The sequence below is a fragment of the Dipodomys spectabilis genome, unplaced genomic scaffold (genome assembly GCF_019054845.1).
Source record: "Dipodomys spectabilis isolate Male_0828 unplaced genomic scaffold, ASM1905484v1 ptg000178l, whole genome shotgun sequence".
Classification (NCBI taxonomy): domain Eukaryota; kingdom Metazoa; phylum Chordata; class Mammalia; order Rodentia; family Heteromyidae; genus Dipodomys; species Dipodomys spectabilis.
This window is the reverse complement of record NW_024870855.1, coordinates 10,382,105-10,399,393: the sequence shown is the minus strand read 5'-3', so window position 1 is coordinate 10,399,393 and position 17,289 is coordinate 10,382,105. Positions and strand designations below refer to the sequence as shown.

The 17,289-nt window shown below is 42.0% G+C and overlaps 1 protein-coding gene across 2 annotated transcripts in view; it reads right to left on the bottom strand.

The window, feature by feature from the left end:
- Aoah (acyloxyacyl hydrolase) overlaps positions 1–17,289 on the bottom strand; it is a 159,837-nt gene that overhangs the window by 49,979 nt on the left and 92,569 nt on the right. For both annotated transcript variants that reach the window (XM_042695065.1, XM_042695064.1), the window contains exons 12-13: positions 14,540–14,631; positions 5,088–5,170 (exon numbers count right to left, since the gene is read on the bottom strand). In XM_042695065.1, the coding sequence (XP_042550999.1) occupies positions 5,088–5,170; positions 14,540–14,631 (175 nt within the window). The remainder of the gene's footprint in view (positions 1–5,087; positions 5,171–14,539; positions 14,632–17,289) is intronic.

Sequence of the window (17,289 nt, the reverse complement as noted above, 5' to 3'; positions counted from 1 at the left end):
TTTCATACTTGGAAGGAACGCACACCATTTTCCACAGTTGATAGAACACTCTAAATTCCCACCATCAAGACACGGGGTCCCAGCCTCTACACATCATCACTACCCTCCTCTTCTGTTGTTCTGGTGAGAGCCATCCTGATAGCTGGCTCACAGCTGCTCCTACCCTTTATCTTAAATGAAATGGCGTGTTGCCGGTCTTGGATTTTGCCCTCCATGGAGCAACTCAGGCTGGATCACTATTACAAATCACTGTTTATGCTTTAGTTCTCTTTACAGGTTAAATGTCATGCCAGAGAGCTGTTTAGATGGAAACAATAATGTGTTGGATGGAAGGATCCTTGTTGAGTGTAGCAGGCATTGGGCTTGGGAGCAGAAATACAATTATCAGCTCCAAGTAGCTTCTGTTCCCTGTCTCACCAGGAAGCCAGACTTGAAGCAAATAATCCAACCAGAGGCCTGAGAAAATCCAACCACAGAGGGTGTGGTGACATTGCAGCTGCTGTCGGGGGTGTGAAGAGGAGATATGAGACCAGGCTGGGACAGGAGAATGGAATAAACCCTCCTATATACTGAGTCCATACAGGCTACAAGGCTCTTGATCCCCAGTGCTTGGGGCCCACAGGCCAAGTGGTGGAAGTAGGGAGATGATTTAGACATCCATACTTGCCACAGCCTACCTGGCTGGATGCTGACTTCCTGGTTCCTCTGATGGTCTGTCTTTGAAGGGCAAGCACCTTTTCTAGACAGAGGGGGACATCCCTCATCTGCTTCTCTCCCACTCTAAGCTTTCATCCCCAGCACAGCCCAGAGATTCCAGCTCAGCCAGTCAGGACTACTAGCCAGCTCCAGAATATTCAGGAATTCAGCACTTCCTAAACCTCTCCCTTGCCCTCTGCTTTCTTGGTCTCTCCCCAGACCAGGAGACCCTCCCTGGACCAGGCCATAGCACTTCCCCTGGGGTGCATAGTACTGCTAAGTTCTCTCCCATTCACCACAGCTCTGCTCTGTCTGTAACAGACCTGCCATCGATAGCTTCTATTGCATTTCATTCCTGTCTCTAAACCACCCTTTCCTCCTCCAGAGGTGGGCCCTCCTTTTCCCAACACTGCATGTTGATCCAGCTACCCTATCTACACTTCCTGCCTGCAGTGGGTAAGGGGAGCTGGATTCCCAGCTCGATGCTCTTCTGTGACCCTCGACCTCTGGGGATGGTGGCTCTAAATACCCTCAGTTTATGTCTTTTGAAGTTGTCCTTATTTCATTCCTTTCAGAAACATTTGACACTGAAGCCAGAGGCTGGTGTCTTGCTCCTGTAATCCTAACTACTCAAACCTAGCTATTCCAGCCAAAGAGTTCCTAAGAGCCATCTTCACTAATAAAAAGCTGGCTGCAGTGGCACACACCTGTCATCCCAGTTAAAGCAGAATGTACAAGTAAAAGGACTGTGGTTCAAGCCAGTCCAGACAAAAAGTGAGACCCTATCTCCAAAATAATGAAAACAACAAGGGATGGAATCATGACTCCAATGGCACAGTGCCTATTGAGCAAGCACAAAGCCCTGAGATCAGACCTCAGTACTTGACAAGTCTGAAAGAGAGGAAAAGAGACAGAGAAAGAAAGAGAGAGATAGAGAAAGAGAGAGGTTTTGCTATTGAAAGATCAATAGATTTTAAGAATACTGAATAATACCACAGGTAGTGGCATGGAGAAGGAAAGATGGTTTGTTCAAGCTGGTGTGTTGCCCAGGCAACCCAGGATGAGATATTTGTGGCCTTTGTCATCTGTGCTCACTGAGCCAGGATCCCTCTGCCACCCATGCAGAGGCTAGCTAGAGAGATGAAATGATTGGCTCAAGACACATGCCAGTTTCAGGGCCTAAATCCAAAACCTGTTCCGCTTCCTGCTTGTAGGAAAGAGGATTTTAACAAGCAGCAGGAAGGGAAGGCCTCACTGTCTTCCCCAGGCCTCATTTCCCCTCATTTGCCTCACTAGGAGGTGAGCTGAATCTTCCATGGAAGCGGCCAACCTGATTGTATTCTGACCCTTTTTACCTTGTGGAGCTGTCAGAGCAGCTGGAAATCATGTCCTTTGAGGATTGAACAACAACAAGAAAAAGACTTGGCAAGGATCTGCCTCTTCCTAACCCCCATACCAGGTAATTAAAGATGATATCTACATTTTAAAATGCTCTCAAATCCCTGGCAAGCTTTCCATGCATAGACATATCTATAGAATTGTTGAGATCTCTTTCATAAAGGTCAAGAGGTAACGGAGAGCTGTTTCTTTAATTTTGACTATACTATTTAAGAAAGCACTTTAATATTCCATTCAATTCTTTCACCCTTTTTTCCTCTTTCTCACTGCTTCTGAAAAAAAAAAAAAAAAAAAACAACCAAGTACAACCATAAATATGCAGACAGTGAGAAGCCGGCATCTCCTATATCTAATAAAAACCTCGGGGAGTAAGTGAAATAACTTGGTGTGGGCAGTCAGGTTACATGCTGCACAAAATCAAAAGAAAATCCCCAGCAAGGAAAAGCAACTGAAAATAGGAAGAAGAGCTGGAGAATAAAAGCAGGATATTAAATAATGAGTAACTATAGGAAATGGGAAAAAATCCTTTTCAGAATTACATTGTCGGAAAAATAATCAAGAAGCAGCTTTGACAAAGTCACACCAGACAAGGTGATCATTTTATGTCTGTCGAAGGAATGCAAATACAAAGAAGAGAAAAGGAAAGAAAGACTCCCTCTGTCTCCAGCATCTACCCATTAGGCAAAAGTCTGAAAGAACCATTGGAGTACTTGTCCTGCAGGAGATTCTTCCTGCCTCCCAGGGACCCAAAGGTCCCTGAAACTTCACATGTGAAAGCAGTGGCCAGGATGGCAGTACATGGAGACCTGGCCAGCAGGATCAAGGATTCCAGAAGATTCCTTGGGGGGGGGGGGGTCCACTGGTCTTTATGATCTTAACAAAAGATCACAGCAGAGCAGGCAGAAGGAGAGAGAATACAGGAGGATGGCTAAGAGGACAGGTGGTCTGGGTATGCTTGTAGGAGATGGAGAGGATGGGGAGAGTGATAGAGGGGGTTAATCCAGCTGAGTGATAATGTATGCATGTGTGAAACCACTTCGTACAATTAATATGTACTGAGAAGACAGGAAAGCAAAACAGGCTCTATGGCAAAGCAGGTATCAAGTAGATCAGAAAGGACCATCAGAGGATGAAGGTGGGTGGCTATGGTGGAAGTACTTCATCTACAAGAGGGAAAATAGCACAATGGGACCTGCTGAGGAGGAGGGATGAGGAAGAGCTATGGAAGGGTGAATTTGAGGGTGTTGTGTATATGTAGAGAAATGTTGGTGAAATCCTTTGGGCTACAAATGTATGCTAATAAAAATTTTTAAAAGGAGAGATCATCACATTGGATATGGGTAGGGAAGTGTGGTTGGTGTGTCTGCATCTTGGCAAAGAGATGCTGGCCCTAGAGTCGCATGGAGAGAGGACAATTTGCACTCTGGGATCCTGGCAGGGTCCCATTACTCATTTTCCTGCCCTAAACCAATGTCTTCTGCTGTGTATTCCTGGGCAAACTCATTAACTGTTGCATACTCAGTGTCTATCTAGGGTTTCCAAAAGGTTCTTTCTATTTAAAGCCAACCTTTCAGACACAGAAAAGAGAAAGAGAAAGAGAGACAGAGACACAAAGAAAGAGGAAATCAAGAAAGCAATCATCTAAAGTAGTTTATCAACTATAATGATTCTAGTGTATTTCCCATCTTTCCTTCTTCTTCTTTCTTCCTCCTTTCTCCTCTTCCTGTTCCTCCTGCTCCTGCTCCTGGTCCTCCTCCTCCTCCTCTTCCTCTTCCTCCTTTCTTTTGTGCCCATCCTGGGGCTTGAACTTAGGATCTGTGATAGCATGCTACCTTTGAGCCAAAGTACCACTTTTGGCTTTTTCTTAGTAGTTCATCAGAGATAAAAGTCTCATGGACTTTCCTGCCTGGCCTGGCTTTGAACCACAATCCTCAGATCTCAACCTCCTGAGTAGCTAGGATTATAAGGCCACCAGCACCCAGCCATATCTTTCTTCTTAATAACACTGTGTATACTCTTTTTCAAAATGTATGGTAGAGGTTGGACTATAAATTTTATAACCCAGGTTTGCTATTGTAAATGTTTAATCTTTTCAAACTAAATTAAAAAAAAAACAACTCAACCATTGCCTTCTACCTCTGCATACTATTCCACACAGATGATCTTGTCTTCTTCCTTTTTTCTTTGGTTCTGTTTAGTTTTGTTGTGTTGATATCAGAATTTGAACTCAGGGCCTCATGTTATTTCTAGGCTTGCTTGCTCACTTGCCACTTGAGATACACCTCCAGTCTAGCTTATTTATAGTCACTTTGGAGACAGACTTTTCTGGCTTTGAGCCACGATCCTCCTGGTCTCAATCCCCCAAGTAGCTGGGATTACACCTGTGAGTGCCCAGAGCCTGGCTTGTTCTTTGTTTTTACATGCTGCATTCAGTGTTTGGCAGTGTCAGGGGGCTGAGTAGCTAAAGGAAAAGACAAAGTGTAGCAAGGGCTTGTGTCTATGACTCAGAGCTATTTTCCATCAGGATTAGCCACCATGGGCTGTGTAGCTGTGTAGGGAAGTAAGGCTGACCTTTCTCTATTAGTTCCCCCCTCCCTCCCCGCCTCCCCCCAGAGCACTAAGATCATCTTTCCTGGTATTAGAGTGGAGTTAGACTATGGCAGACATTCCAACTCTGTCACTAGGTCCTATGACCTAGCACAAGTTTTAAACCTCCAAGAATCTGAAATCACCTCACCTACTCACCATGTTATCTGTACAGCATGGAGGAGGACGTTGGCCAGCTAGGTGTGACAGAGAAATACAGTGGCCCCGGGGTTTTACCTTGACTATGTAATATTCTCTCTCCTTAGAAGGTGCTAAGCCTGGGGTTGGATGGTGCTTTTAAAGGATGATGTTCATTTTGTTCTCATAATCTGATGCTCTGCTTTTGTGGGACTTACAGAAGCAAATCTATCCATGCCTGATGGAGGCTTGCATGGACAGCCACTTACCGTTCCTAGAAATATTCTGATAGTCTCTGTGGTTGCAGCGGTTTCTTTTCCGTAAACGAAGGTAAATCGACTTTCCTTCAATTCTGAAATAAACACATATGTACATATTTCATGTGAGGATGAAATTCAAAGAAACTTTTTTGTGATTTTTTTTAAAAACAAAGGTTTTAGAGACATGGGGAGAACAATGCAAAGAGTAACATTGATCAAGATGCATTGAACTCATGAACTAACATGTTGAATTATAACCCCTTTAAACAAATACTTAAAGGTAATTTAAAAAATACAGGTCAGAATGAACTCAAAAAGTCAATTTTTTTTTTCTGACAAGCTTCACAAAGCTGTGTAATATTGTTGGGAGTCCTATAATAGAAAGCAGTTCTATGAAATGACTATTCCAATACAATGAGTATTACTGTAGATAACCTTCTTCTTTTATGTAAAGGCCCTTAAAGTACCTTTTTTTAATTGTTTAGCCAGGAACAGTTGCACATTTCTTGAGCAATGGTTCATCTTTTCCAGTCCTGTCATGAGAACCCGTTTTCCTTTCTCCAGTCCTTCAGATCCACTCCCCTTTTATACTTTGACATGAGTTTTGTTTTGGCAGTGCTGGAGTTTGAACTCAGGGTCTCACACTTGCTAGCCAGACATTCTGCCACTTAAGCTACAACCTGTAATATTATCTTCTTGTAGAAATACCTTCTGAAGCCTGTTTGTTTGGCACCTCACCCCTGTGTGCAGTAGATGTCCAGGGAGATCCTTTGTCTGTTATCCTGAGGAGCCTCTTTACACAGGGCCTTATGCTTGCTACATAGGTACTGTACCCCTTGAATTGCACCCCAGAAGATTTCTGCTTTAGTAACTGTTCTTGTCCAGAGCCAGACTCAGAAAACAATCCTCCTATCCTGACTTTCTCTGTAGCTGGGAGTACAGGCATGAGAAGCCCCCACCCTCTGCCCTCTTTGTTTTTGCATTGTCTTTATATTTGAGGTTTCCCTCCGATGGCTAGTGATCTTGTGGGTTGGTTTGTATTTATTTAAACATGGACAATGACTTGACACTCCTAAGTGGATTGAGATTTGAGGCTGCAAGGAATGGGTGTTCAGAATGATCTGGGCTGCAAGGCAAGTGGGCTGGGCCTGTCCCTGGAAACCCTACTGTTCTTGTCTTTGGGGCCCTGTTGTTGGGATGCTAACATTCCCCAAGGAAGAGCCTTCCAGTCTTTAATCAGGAGCACCACCTGTCAGCCTGCCATCCCTGGGCTCCGCATTCCACATGCAGAGTGATCTCTTCAGTTGTCTGGCTTATCTCAGTACAGAACTCCTCAATTTTAGCATCTAAGCCTCTAGTTTGCATCCAGCGTGAGGGAGAGGCAGCTGCCCACCTATGTGGAGTTAAGAGATTGGAAGAACATCTTTCAACTCATGCTTCCATTTTTAGCTGCAGCTCCCTCTCTAGAGCTGGCTGCAGAGTCACCTAATCAAGCCTGTGGGATGTCTGAAGTGGAGACTGGGGTTGGGTCTCCTTTGGTCAGCTTGGGGCACAGCTCTACCTCAATCTATTGCTCACTTGATGCTTGTCCTTTCCCCAGTGTTCTGTGGCTGCTGGCTCTCTCTATTCTCATTGTCCTTGTGAACAAACGCATTTACTGTCATGTCAATAAGGCTTCTAGGGAGATAGGTAAATGCACAGTTCAATTTGCCAACTTGCCCCAAAGCCTGAAATGAACACTTTATACACTGTGTGCTTTACATCTTCTACCTTGACTATTTTACTATTTTAGAAAATCAGATGGGAAATGAACTTGAGAGCTGAGTTCAATACTAAAATAATTTCACGGTCAATAAAGAGAGTTTATTTTCCTTGGGGAAAGTAATTGTTACCAAGATTTAGTCATAAATATATTTTTGATAATTCTAAAAAATGGGAATTTATGTGCTGAAATATTGTTTGGCTCATGAAAAACAAATAGCCTGGGTATTAATCTTATAAACACAGTTAGTCGCACTTTTCATTACAAGAATACAGATTGCTTTATCAATCTTTGAGAGCTTCCTTAATATTTCTATTAGAAAGGCTGTCCAAATTTGGGGATTAGAACTTTATACAAAGCACTAGAGCTATTTCCTGTAACTGACAACAATACTGTTTTCTTTCCCATCAATCCCAAAATAAGTCATCTTCACCACACGTGTTAGGAACCCAGTTTTCCACGCAGCATGCAGTGCTCAGGGACTGAGCAGAGAGGGGAGTAGATGCAATACTTTGCAATGCCTACAAATAAAGATGGGTGTTTAAGAGAAGATCGTCTCTGTGCAGGGTCAGCTGAAATTATATCCAAAGGACAAGCTGATGAAAAAGTAGGACATTACTTGTGCTGTCTAACTTGTCATGACCTTTCTTCTCCCCAACAGCCATCCTCTTGTTCTATCGCCACTTGATTCAAGTGTCCCATAAGGCCTGCAGTTTCTCTCTTGGGGCATTACACAGCAGAGCCCAGAACAATGGGCTCATAGAGGAGGTGGCTGCACTTTGCAGGGCTCGTTGGCATTCCTTTTTCAGTCCTTTGCTATTCTCAACACCTGGAGCATTCTTTGGGGGCACACCATGACAAAATTCCAAATTTCTCAGTTGCACCTGGCTGGCTAGCCCCAGCAGGATGCACATCACATGGTCATGTTTTGATTTCTGTCATCAAAATTTAAATAGATGAGTTTCAAACAGAATGGTTAAGGGTTGCTTCCCCCAACATTTGCTTAGGTCACACAAAAGCTCATTTCTTGGAGAACCTTTTTAGTAGTTTTCATGCCATTGGAGCAAAAGGAAAATCAATAATGGGCCTCAAAGAAAAGGGGGAGAAGTCAAGTATCCAATGTATATCAACAAAATTAAGAAGATGAGGGAAGTTGGGGGTAGGTGAGGGATGGGCGAGAATATTGAAAGGATAAACTGCTTTGTTAAATGCCAACTCCTTTGTACAACTCCTTAAATATAATAATAATAATATTATCAATAATAGTAATAGGAGAATGGCCCTTAAGAGTAATACAATAGGAAAGGATGGATTCCTAGCTGAAGAAATGATCTTGTGTTGACCCAAAGTAGGACTCTACTTGGACAATCAGAAACAGCTTCCCCAAAGAGTCATCAGCCTGTCAGAGTGTTCAGGATGAATCAAATATGTGATATAACATTTCTGAGTCTGTTTCTGATTCTCCAGTGGTGCTACTTTGGATATATATTCTAAGTTCTCATTAAGTGCTGGGGAAGTCAGTCCCAGAAAGGTCAGGGCCTCCATGGCTAGCTACAAGATCGGTGAGGGATGACAAATGATTTGTTGTGAAGACTTAGTACAGAAGACTGGAGAAGGTTAAAATCGGGCAATTTAGAAATTAGGCTCAACTTTGAGCAAAAGGAGCAGAGTTTTCTAGAGCATGTGGATAGGGGTGAAGTCAGGTGCGTACGGGGCCAGGGAGATGAGTTAAAGACCATTCATATGTTCTTCTAGTCCTTTGATAGTAGTGTAACTCCTGAACCAATGATTCATGGAACAACAAAGGTTTAGGTTGAATCTTGTGTAGATAAATGATCTCTTGAGTAATCAGGGAGACTGGCAATGGGCCAGTCATGCAAAGAAAGGGAGAGGAGAGATGACTATATAAAGAAAGTTCTGGAGCTCAGGTATAAAAAAAAAAATCACAAGTTAACATGACATATTTGGAATTTAAAGCAGGAAAATAGGCTTCCTGGGATTTATGCTCAATGATTCATGAGCTGCCAGACTCAGACAAGATAACCTACCTGGTAGGTCAACCTCTCACTGAGCTTTCTTCTCCTGCTGTTCTCAGAGCCTGGAGCAGTAAGAACTCTCTCCACCCTGGCATCTCCCAGCCCCAGATTTGATTCTAAGCCACTGTATTAAAGTGGACATTAACATGTGATGAAAATTAAGAGATTTAAGGCTATGGACGCTTATTAACTTGAAACCATCAGCTGCAACAAAGAAGATTGTTTTTTATAATCTCAGGACACATCTGTGTAGTTTTACAATGTATCTTCCTCATAAAGCACCTGTGCAGATCTCCATATTGTTTGGTAATTATATGAACTTAGGGCTGTCTCATAATAGCAGCAAAAAAAAGAACTAAGGCCATACTCTGTCTTTTTTGAGATATACAAAGGTGTTTTTATTTTGTAGGTTAGGGGCCCTGTTGATCTTTACGCTGAATAAATTACTTGTGTTCCTTTATTTAAATTAGTATTTCCAAAACTTGTCTGATGTAAAGGGAGATGTGTGTAAAACCCATCAACATTTCATGGAACTCATATTTCACACAACAGTTTTTGAAGAAAAGTGTTGGTGGAATCAGCATCTGATTCCTAAATTCCCGTGTTTTGTGGGCTATAAGAGTTCTACTAGGTGAATTTGGAGCATGATCGTTTTCTTTGATCCCTATAGGTTGTGAAATTATGGTGTTCTACACAAAAGTTCACAGGCTTCATTTATCTAAACTTGACCAAATTTGCCTGGAAGTAAATCTCCGCTTCGTTTTACTTTTTCTATATGGTGACTGAATTAATCATTTCCTTGCAATTCACTTTCTCCAACTCATTGATTTGTGATTTCATATCTTAACAAAGTGTGCTAAGTTCAGGTACAGTGTTGATTATTGGACACATGGAGAATTCAAGGGTTTAAAAGGTGCTGAGTTACTTTTAGATGCCTCCCATCCAGTAGTTGGGGACTTCATTCATGCTCTTTAGTCTCCTCTTTCTTTGTCCCTATCATTTCCCCCTTTACTGTTAATTCATGTAAATCTGGCTTGATTTGGACAATCTGAGAAAATGCATTTGAAGGAGGTTTGTCAGTTGCAGAGCAGTATACAGATGGAGGAATATTACGGACTGAACTGGTTCAGTTCTTTTACGGGTTACCAGCTATGGATTGCCTATTGTGCCAGGTACTAAGGCTACAAAGTGAAGCCACCTGATTGCTCATTCAGCGGCTCAGTCTGAGCACAGGGCAGGGAAAATGAAACATACCATGTGAACATCCTTGAAGACAAGAGGAGCTCAGAGTAGCATCCTCCCCTTAGATGGAATAGAGAGTTTTCTCCTTCAGTGGTAGAGTTGACGCCTGAGCAGATGGTAACTAGACAGAAGAAAGACTAGGGTCGACGTCTACGAAAAGCTGCTCCATGGCAACCAGAAGGTTACAATTTAGAACAAAAATAAGTTATTATTAGATTGGGAAATAATTATAGGTTGGAAAATATCCAGTATTGACCAGGATACAGAGAGAAAAATATTCTTATGTATTAATTGGGAGAATATAAATTAGGGTAGTGTATTTGGAAGGCTTATAAGAAATGAAGCACGTAGGTATTTTGATTCAGCAATTCTTTTTCAAAGCAATCTGTATACATCTTCATAAAGAAGAGGGACAGAAATGTTTAATCTCATTCTTATACTGAGTCTTTGAGAATACATTGAATGTCCATCAATAGGAGAAAGAAAGCACCAGACTATGAAATGCTAGCTAGTACTTTATAGCAATGTTCTTGTTGAAAACCACCTGCGACCGCTCCATTGCCCTCTGACCCACCTCTTCCCAGCCAGGTGGCCACTCCCACCCCACTGAACCGCCTCTGTCCCGCCTCCCTTCATGGGCACCATCTTTTCCACCTCAGTGTCAACTTCCTCTGGCTCCAGCAGCATTAGATGCATGGCTGTCACTTCTTAGACACACATGCATCACCTGGCCCCAGCATGGTCAGTGTTCCTGGTTTGTTTCCTGCTCCAAGGTCTGCCTTCTGCTCCCAGATCCCCAGCCGTGGCCATCCCTCAGCCTCTGCCCCTTCTCTGTCCTCTACTTTGAGGTCTCCAGCCATGGCTATCCCTCACCCTCTGTCCTCTGCATGTCTCTGTGATATGTACTTCTTAGCACAGAAGTTTGCTAACTTCTGATCTCAAAACCACTTTAAACTAAATTGGTGAGGATCCCAGACAGCTACTGTTAGTTATATGTAACAACATTTATTTTAATAATATTATTAGATGTATCCATATTTATTATATGAGAAATTAAATGAGGAAACGAGTGACTATCTTATTATTAGGTTTATATTAGGTACTGGGATTTAAACTAGGGCCTCATGCTTCCTAGACAAGTGTTCTGTGACTTCAATCATGCCTCTTTTTACTAGTATTGATTTAAAAAAAATTACATAGGGTCTCAAAACTTTTTAGCCTGGGCTAATCTTGAATTTTGATCTTCCCGTTCTGCTTCCTGAGTAGTTGGAATTACAGGTGTGTGCTGCCATGCCTGGTCCTATTAATTCATTTTAAATAACAATAGTAAACCCATTACATTTTAGCCATTTTTATCAGAAAAAAATCCCAAACCTCATGGTTTTATGTCTTTGCAAATATCTTCCATATGTGGCTTAGTAGAAGATAATGGAGACAGTTGGAGTCATGTATTTCTGCATGCAGTCACAGTGATGCGTAGTTTTGGTAACTCTAAGTGAAGAAACTGGCTGTCTGCATATGTGTGACTGGAAAAGGGAGCAGCATTTTACATGTACTGTTTGTATAACTATACAGACGTCCTTGATCCTATACCAAACTTGACAAGTGTTAGCTTCTTAAACACTGCTGAGTTGCAGTATGAAATCTGAAATTGGGTTTTGCCCCCCATTGACTTATAGCGTGTAGTCTTCCTTGTGCTTTTTATGGATCTTTTATCTATGGATGGTTTTATATACCAAATATTTGTCATCTAGTTCACTGAGTTATGCAGATATATAGCATTCCATTGATAACATTCCATGTGACAGTATTGAAAAATAATTATATTAATATTGTGGTGTATTTCACTAGAAAATTCCTAGAAGAGACACATTTTCTGAAATTCAAATTTTTTGAAAGTTCAAATTTTATGATTAACAATAATACTGTCATTGTTTCCTTGAAGTAATAAGCTAATTTTATTTATTTTAGATATAAAAGTCTGAAAAGCCATAATTTAGCAATTTGTTATGTAGACTATTTTTCCTCTCTTCTCCTCCTCTCTTCTCCCTTCCTCTCTTTTCCTCTCCTCTCTTCTCCCCTTTTCTCCTCTTTTCTTTCTTCCTCTCCTCTCCTCTCCTTTTTCTGAGCCAGTACTAAAGGCTTGAACTCGGAGCTTCAAGCTCTTGTTCTGCTTTTTCACTCACGATTAACACTCTAGCACTTGATCCACATCTCCAGTTCCAAGCTATAACCATTTTCAACAACAGTGGTCTATAAAAACACCTGCACAAGGTTTTTTTCCTCAAGACAACCACCAGACTTTGTTAATCCTTCCTTATCTGACTGAAGTGCTTTGCACACTTCTTTGCATTTCACCTACTTAAATGATTAGCAATCATATACTCAATGTAGAAAGTCAGAGGTGATGTATGAAAGGGAAGATGCTCCCTGTGGACTCAGCTGGGCGTGTGCAGATGAAGGACATGATAGCCATCCACGCAGGTTGTACAAGTGCTTTGATTCAGGCCAACAACTTTGATCCACCAACAACTTTGGCTACCATTACCTTCAAGCCATCAGTACCAATGCATAGTCTCACTATATACTGTTTTACTATTTCTGGGAAAGTAGTATTCACCTGATACACGCCCTGAAGGGACCTTCAAGAGCACCCCCACACACACCCATATACATTCAAGTGGGCCATGGAGCGCGCGTGGATGCCCTCTGCCGAGGATTCTCTCTCACTCCAGTTAGTTATGCCCAACTTCAGATGACCAACTCTCTGGTTAATTATTTGTTTAACAAAGTATAATTACAACCAAGCTAATCACTTGCAATTATATCCCACGTAATTTGTGAATAATGGATTTAATAAGGTTATTATACCCATTAGTGTTTAGTACGTACATATCTTTTTTTTTTTTTTAGCTTGAAATTAGGTTAACAAATCTTATCTGTAAATCCCTACTCTCCAGTTTGCTAGTATTAATGCCCCAGTGACTTGGTTCAGAGGGATGCTCTGCTTTCCAAAATTATTCTCTCATGTAATATCAACAGGGTAGGAGAAAATAGATAACCTTTAACACGCAGATTCTAGGACACCTCTCATCAAAGATGTATTAAATGTCCTTGAATGGTGTTAGTTGTGGGCTTGCAACAGTGGCTTTGTCTATTTCTTCTTAAGTGTTTGCTATGTCTGGTCCAACGTAACAAATTTATGTCAAGCAGTAGAGAGAGCAATATTTTATCTTGAAAATTCCATCTGGCTGGCTTTCATTAATGTTGACCTGCTGATCTCATTTGTACTCTGCTTGGGACTATAACTATATTTGGGCTTTTGGGGGAGGATTTTTATGGCTAACTTCATTTTTTTTTAAAGCTGATTGCTCCTCTATGGACCTCCTTCACTGCCACTGCTAGCTTTACAGAAAGCCACAGAATAGATTGACTCCTGGTTCTACACTTGGAAGTAAGGTATTTAGATAGCCATACGTGGGTCTGGTGGCTATTTTTGTTGAAGATTGGGATTACCTATTTTCCCATCTGGGGATTTGTTGTAGAGCAAATAGCATAAAGAACAGACAATACACAATGCTGCTGCTGCTGCTGAAGATGATGATGATGAAGATGATGCTTTCTGCTATTGCTGCCTGAGGCAGGGAGGCTGGCTCTGTCTTGTAGTTAGACCAGAAGGTGGAGCACTGCCCTCTTTTCCTTTTCACCCAAGGAATATATCATATACCGTATTTCTTTTTCTTTGATTTTTGATGGTACTTGGGAATTGAACGTGGTCTTGTTAGGCTGATACTCTGCTATTGAGCCAGACCTCCAGTCTTTTTTGCACTGGTTATTTTTGAGGTAGGGTCTTATTTCCTGGACAGGTATCCTCCCATTTTTCACTGTCTGCCATAGCTAAGATTGCATTACCTCTCCAGCTTCTTCCATTGAGATGGAGTCTCTCTGAGTTTTCTGTTCCGGTTAGCCTGGAATTTGGATCCTCCTGATCTCAGCCTCTCATACAGCTAAGATGACAGGTGTGAGTCACTCCACCCAGCTCTTGGTTGAGATGAGGGCTTGTGAACATCCTCCTCCTGATCTCAGCATCTCAAGTGGCTCGATAAATAAGCATGAGCCACTGGGGCCAGCTTTTCATATGTCATATCTACTGAGGTACTTTCCATCAGAGGTGAACTACAGGCCATTCCTTCCCCTGGCAGGGAAGTACACCTTCCTCACAGCATGGACAGAGTACAATGCATATGACATCCCACCAGCTGGTGGCTGGGCTGCAAGTTAGTGGCAGGTGTTGTCACATATCATTCATGCTCTGGGACCATTCCTCATGGTCATTTCAGCCTCTTGGGAGCAAGCCTTGTCTCCTCTGCTTCCCTTGTGCAGACACACATAAGTGTCTGAGTGTGTGCAAATGCACATACCTGCTGGTGGACTCCAGGAATCCAGTAGCTCCAGACAGCTGGGGCCAGTCAAGCTCATTGGTAAGAGCCATTGGCAAATTCAAGAAGGAGTTCTAAAGATAAAGAAGTCATGATTATTTTTAAAAAGCACTTGTTTTCTGTTGGCACCAAGAAGATTTATGGCCTGCATATTGCTTTCTTTCTGCTTCTACTGCCTTACCAAGCCTCCAGCCCCTTTTACTTTCATTGTTCTGTTGAATAGGGGCTCACATTTATGCTCTGAGCTGACCTGGATCATGATCATCCTATTTACATTTCTTGTCTAGCTAGAATGACAGTAATAGGTTGAGATGGAGTGTCTAACCTTTGGCTAGGCTGGCCTTGAGTAGTGACCCTCCATCTCTTGGTTAGCTAGGGTTACAGATATGAGCCACCATGCCAACTCTCTCTCCCTTTTCTTCTCCCTTCCCTGTCTCTAGTTCTGTCTCATCACTTGTGTTTAAAGCAGATGGCTGGCCTTTCACCTTATCCAGGGAATTGCTAATGATCAGCATCACCCATCAAGTGGCTTCTGGTAGGTTCCTGTGAGTGGTGTGTGGCATCTCACAGGGGACCCTTCAAAAGACACTGTCTACTCTGAGATTTTCTGCGATCTCCATTTTCCAGCTTAGAGTGTTAGAAATCGAACTGCCTGAAAAACAATACACAAGCCCCCAGCAAAATTGCGTGTGCTGGCTTCACAGACATGCTTTTAGTCAATAAGGTGGTGGCCTGGCCTTCCTGAAGGTCTCAGCTACTTTTGAGGATTGGTCTGAGGTTCCTTCCCCATCAAGGCACCCCAGACTCAACACCCCTGTGATTTCAGGTTGCCCCTGGGACATGCTGGGTTTGAACACAGTTTATTCTCTCTGCAACTCTGTTGGAGTTTAATCCCCACTATGATCTATTAAGAATGCAGAAACTTTATCTGATTGTGTTGTGTAGTCTTAGGGCCTTGAGGAGGTTTAAAATTAGATGAGGTCATCAGGGTGGAGTCTCAAGATTAAACCGTGGTGGTTTTATAAAGAAGGGGAGGGGAAAGGAGGGAAGAGGAAGGGAAGGGAGGAGAGGAGAAGGGAGGAGAGGGGAGGAGAGGGTCTAGAGGATTCACTACACAGCCCTGCACAATCTCAGCGCTCAGCCAGCAAAGGACCATCCCCAGATACCGCCCCTTGGTCTTAGACAACAGAACCAGGGGATGAAATCAACCTCACTACAACTTCTGCCCTGTGTGGTATTATGTCATTAACAAAGAGAACTACACTTGTAGCTATTGTGAGCTGGGTGAGTCAAGATCTCACCCAGAGTGTGGACAAAAATAGACTCATTTGAACCACATTTTTACGGCTGGTGCAAAGCCAGCAGAAGTTAATGTGGTCAGCTATGACATCTTATTGTTCTTTTTATAGCAGTCTCTGGGGCAAATCCCTTCTATGGTCTAATTTATAGAAAAAGCTTATCCAAACCAGTGCATTTGGAATAGAGCTGCCCGATTTAGCAAATAAAAATGGAAATTACTGAGTTAAATTTGAATTTTAGGCAAACAACTCATATTTTGAAGCATATGTGTGTCCCGTGCAATGGTTGGTATATTGGTATACTAAAATTTTATTTCTTGTTTATCTTAAATTCAGGTTTAACTTGCTGCCTTGTATTTTATCCTTGAAGATGTATCTTTATTGCTGTTTCTGAATATAGGGTAGTGCATGCCTGTTATAAAATTTCAAGCACTATTGTAATTTACAGTAAAAATAAAAACCCTTGTTCTTTTCCCCCAAGGTGTGGCTAGTATGCAATACTGTTTTTGAACTGACTCTCTACTAAGACCAAAAAAATATCACAAGAGTAGAAGGGAGATATGGCTCAGATTCTCTCTCAGACCCTAGAAAAACAACCAACACCACTGACATCTTGATCCTGGATTCATAGCCTGAAGAACTTGAAAATAATATGCTTTGTTGTTTCAAGCCACTGAGATTGTGGCCTTTGGAAACAAATATTTGGCCTGAGTTGAAAAATTGTAGCTCTTATTATTTAGGGAACGAAGGTATGTACACCTATACTCTGTTGACATATTTGTCAAAATAAGTCATACAACAAACACAGTAATTACCCTAGGGTGCCTTAAATATTTTCCAAGGGTCTCCTTCCTGTAGCAAACTCAAGATCTCTATCCTTGTTCTTAAGTGTGATGTCTCACACCTGCAGACTGGAAGTGTGAGGGGGTAGTCAGGAAGTAGGGCTTCCTGGAATATAGTTGTGCTGATTATGATTCATACCCTTCAAAGGAGCAGAGATAAATTCATATAGAAAAGGTTCCCAGTAGATCTCTCTGAGGATGTTGGAGTTCCAGTGACTAGCACATTGTCAGTCAACTTTAATTGGAAATAAGGTAATTGAGTAATTGGTCAAGATAAGATTATACTGGAATAGGATAGGCCATTATCCAATATGGCGGCTGGCACCCACCACTTTGCATTCAAAGCGCCACAGTTCCTAGGGCTCAGCTATCCTCTGTTTTGATTGATTTCTATTTCTTTGACACTGTGAAACAGAGCTTTCCTCTTCTTGCTACTGCTACATCTTTCGGCTTACAATGTATGTTTGCAGTAGGATTTGAGAATATTCAATTCCGCTAGTGAAGACAAGAAAAACAAATAGAATAGATACAACTCATAAGCTGTGTTAAGCAGGGATAGTGAGTAGGCGAGTGGTTTGTGAGATGTAGACAG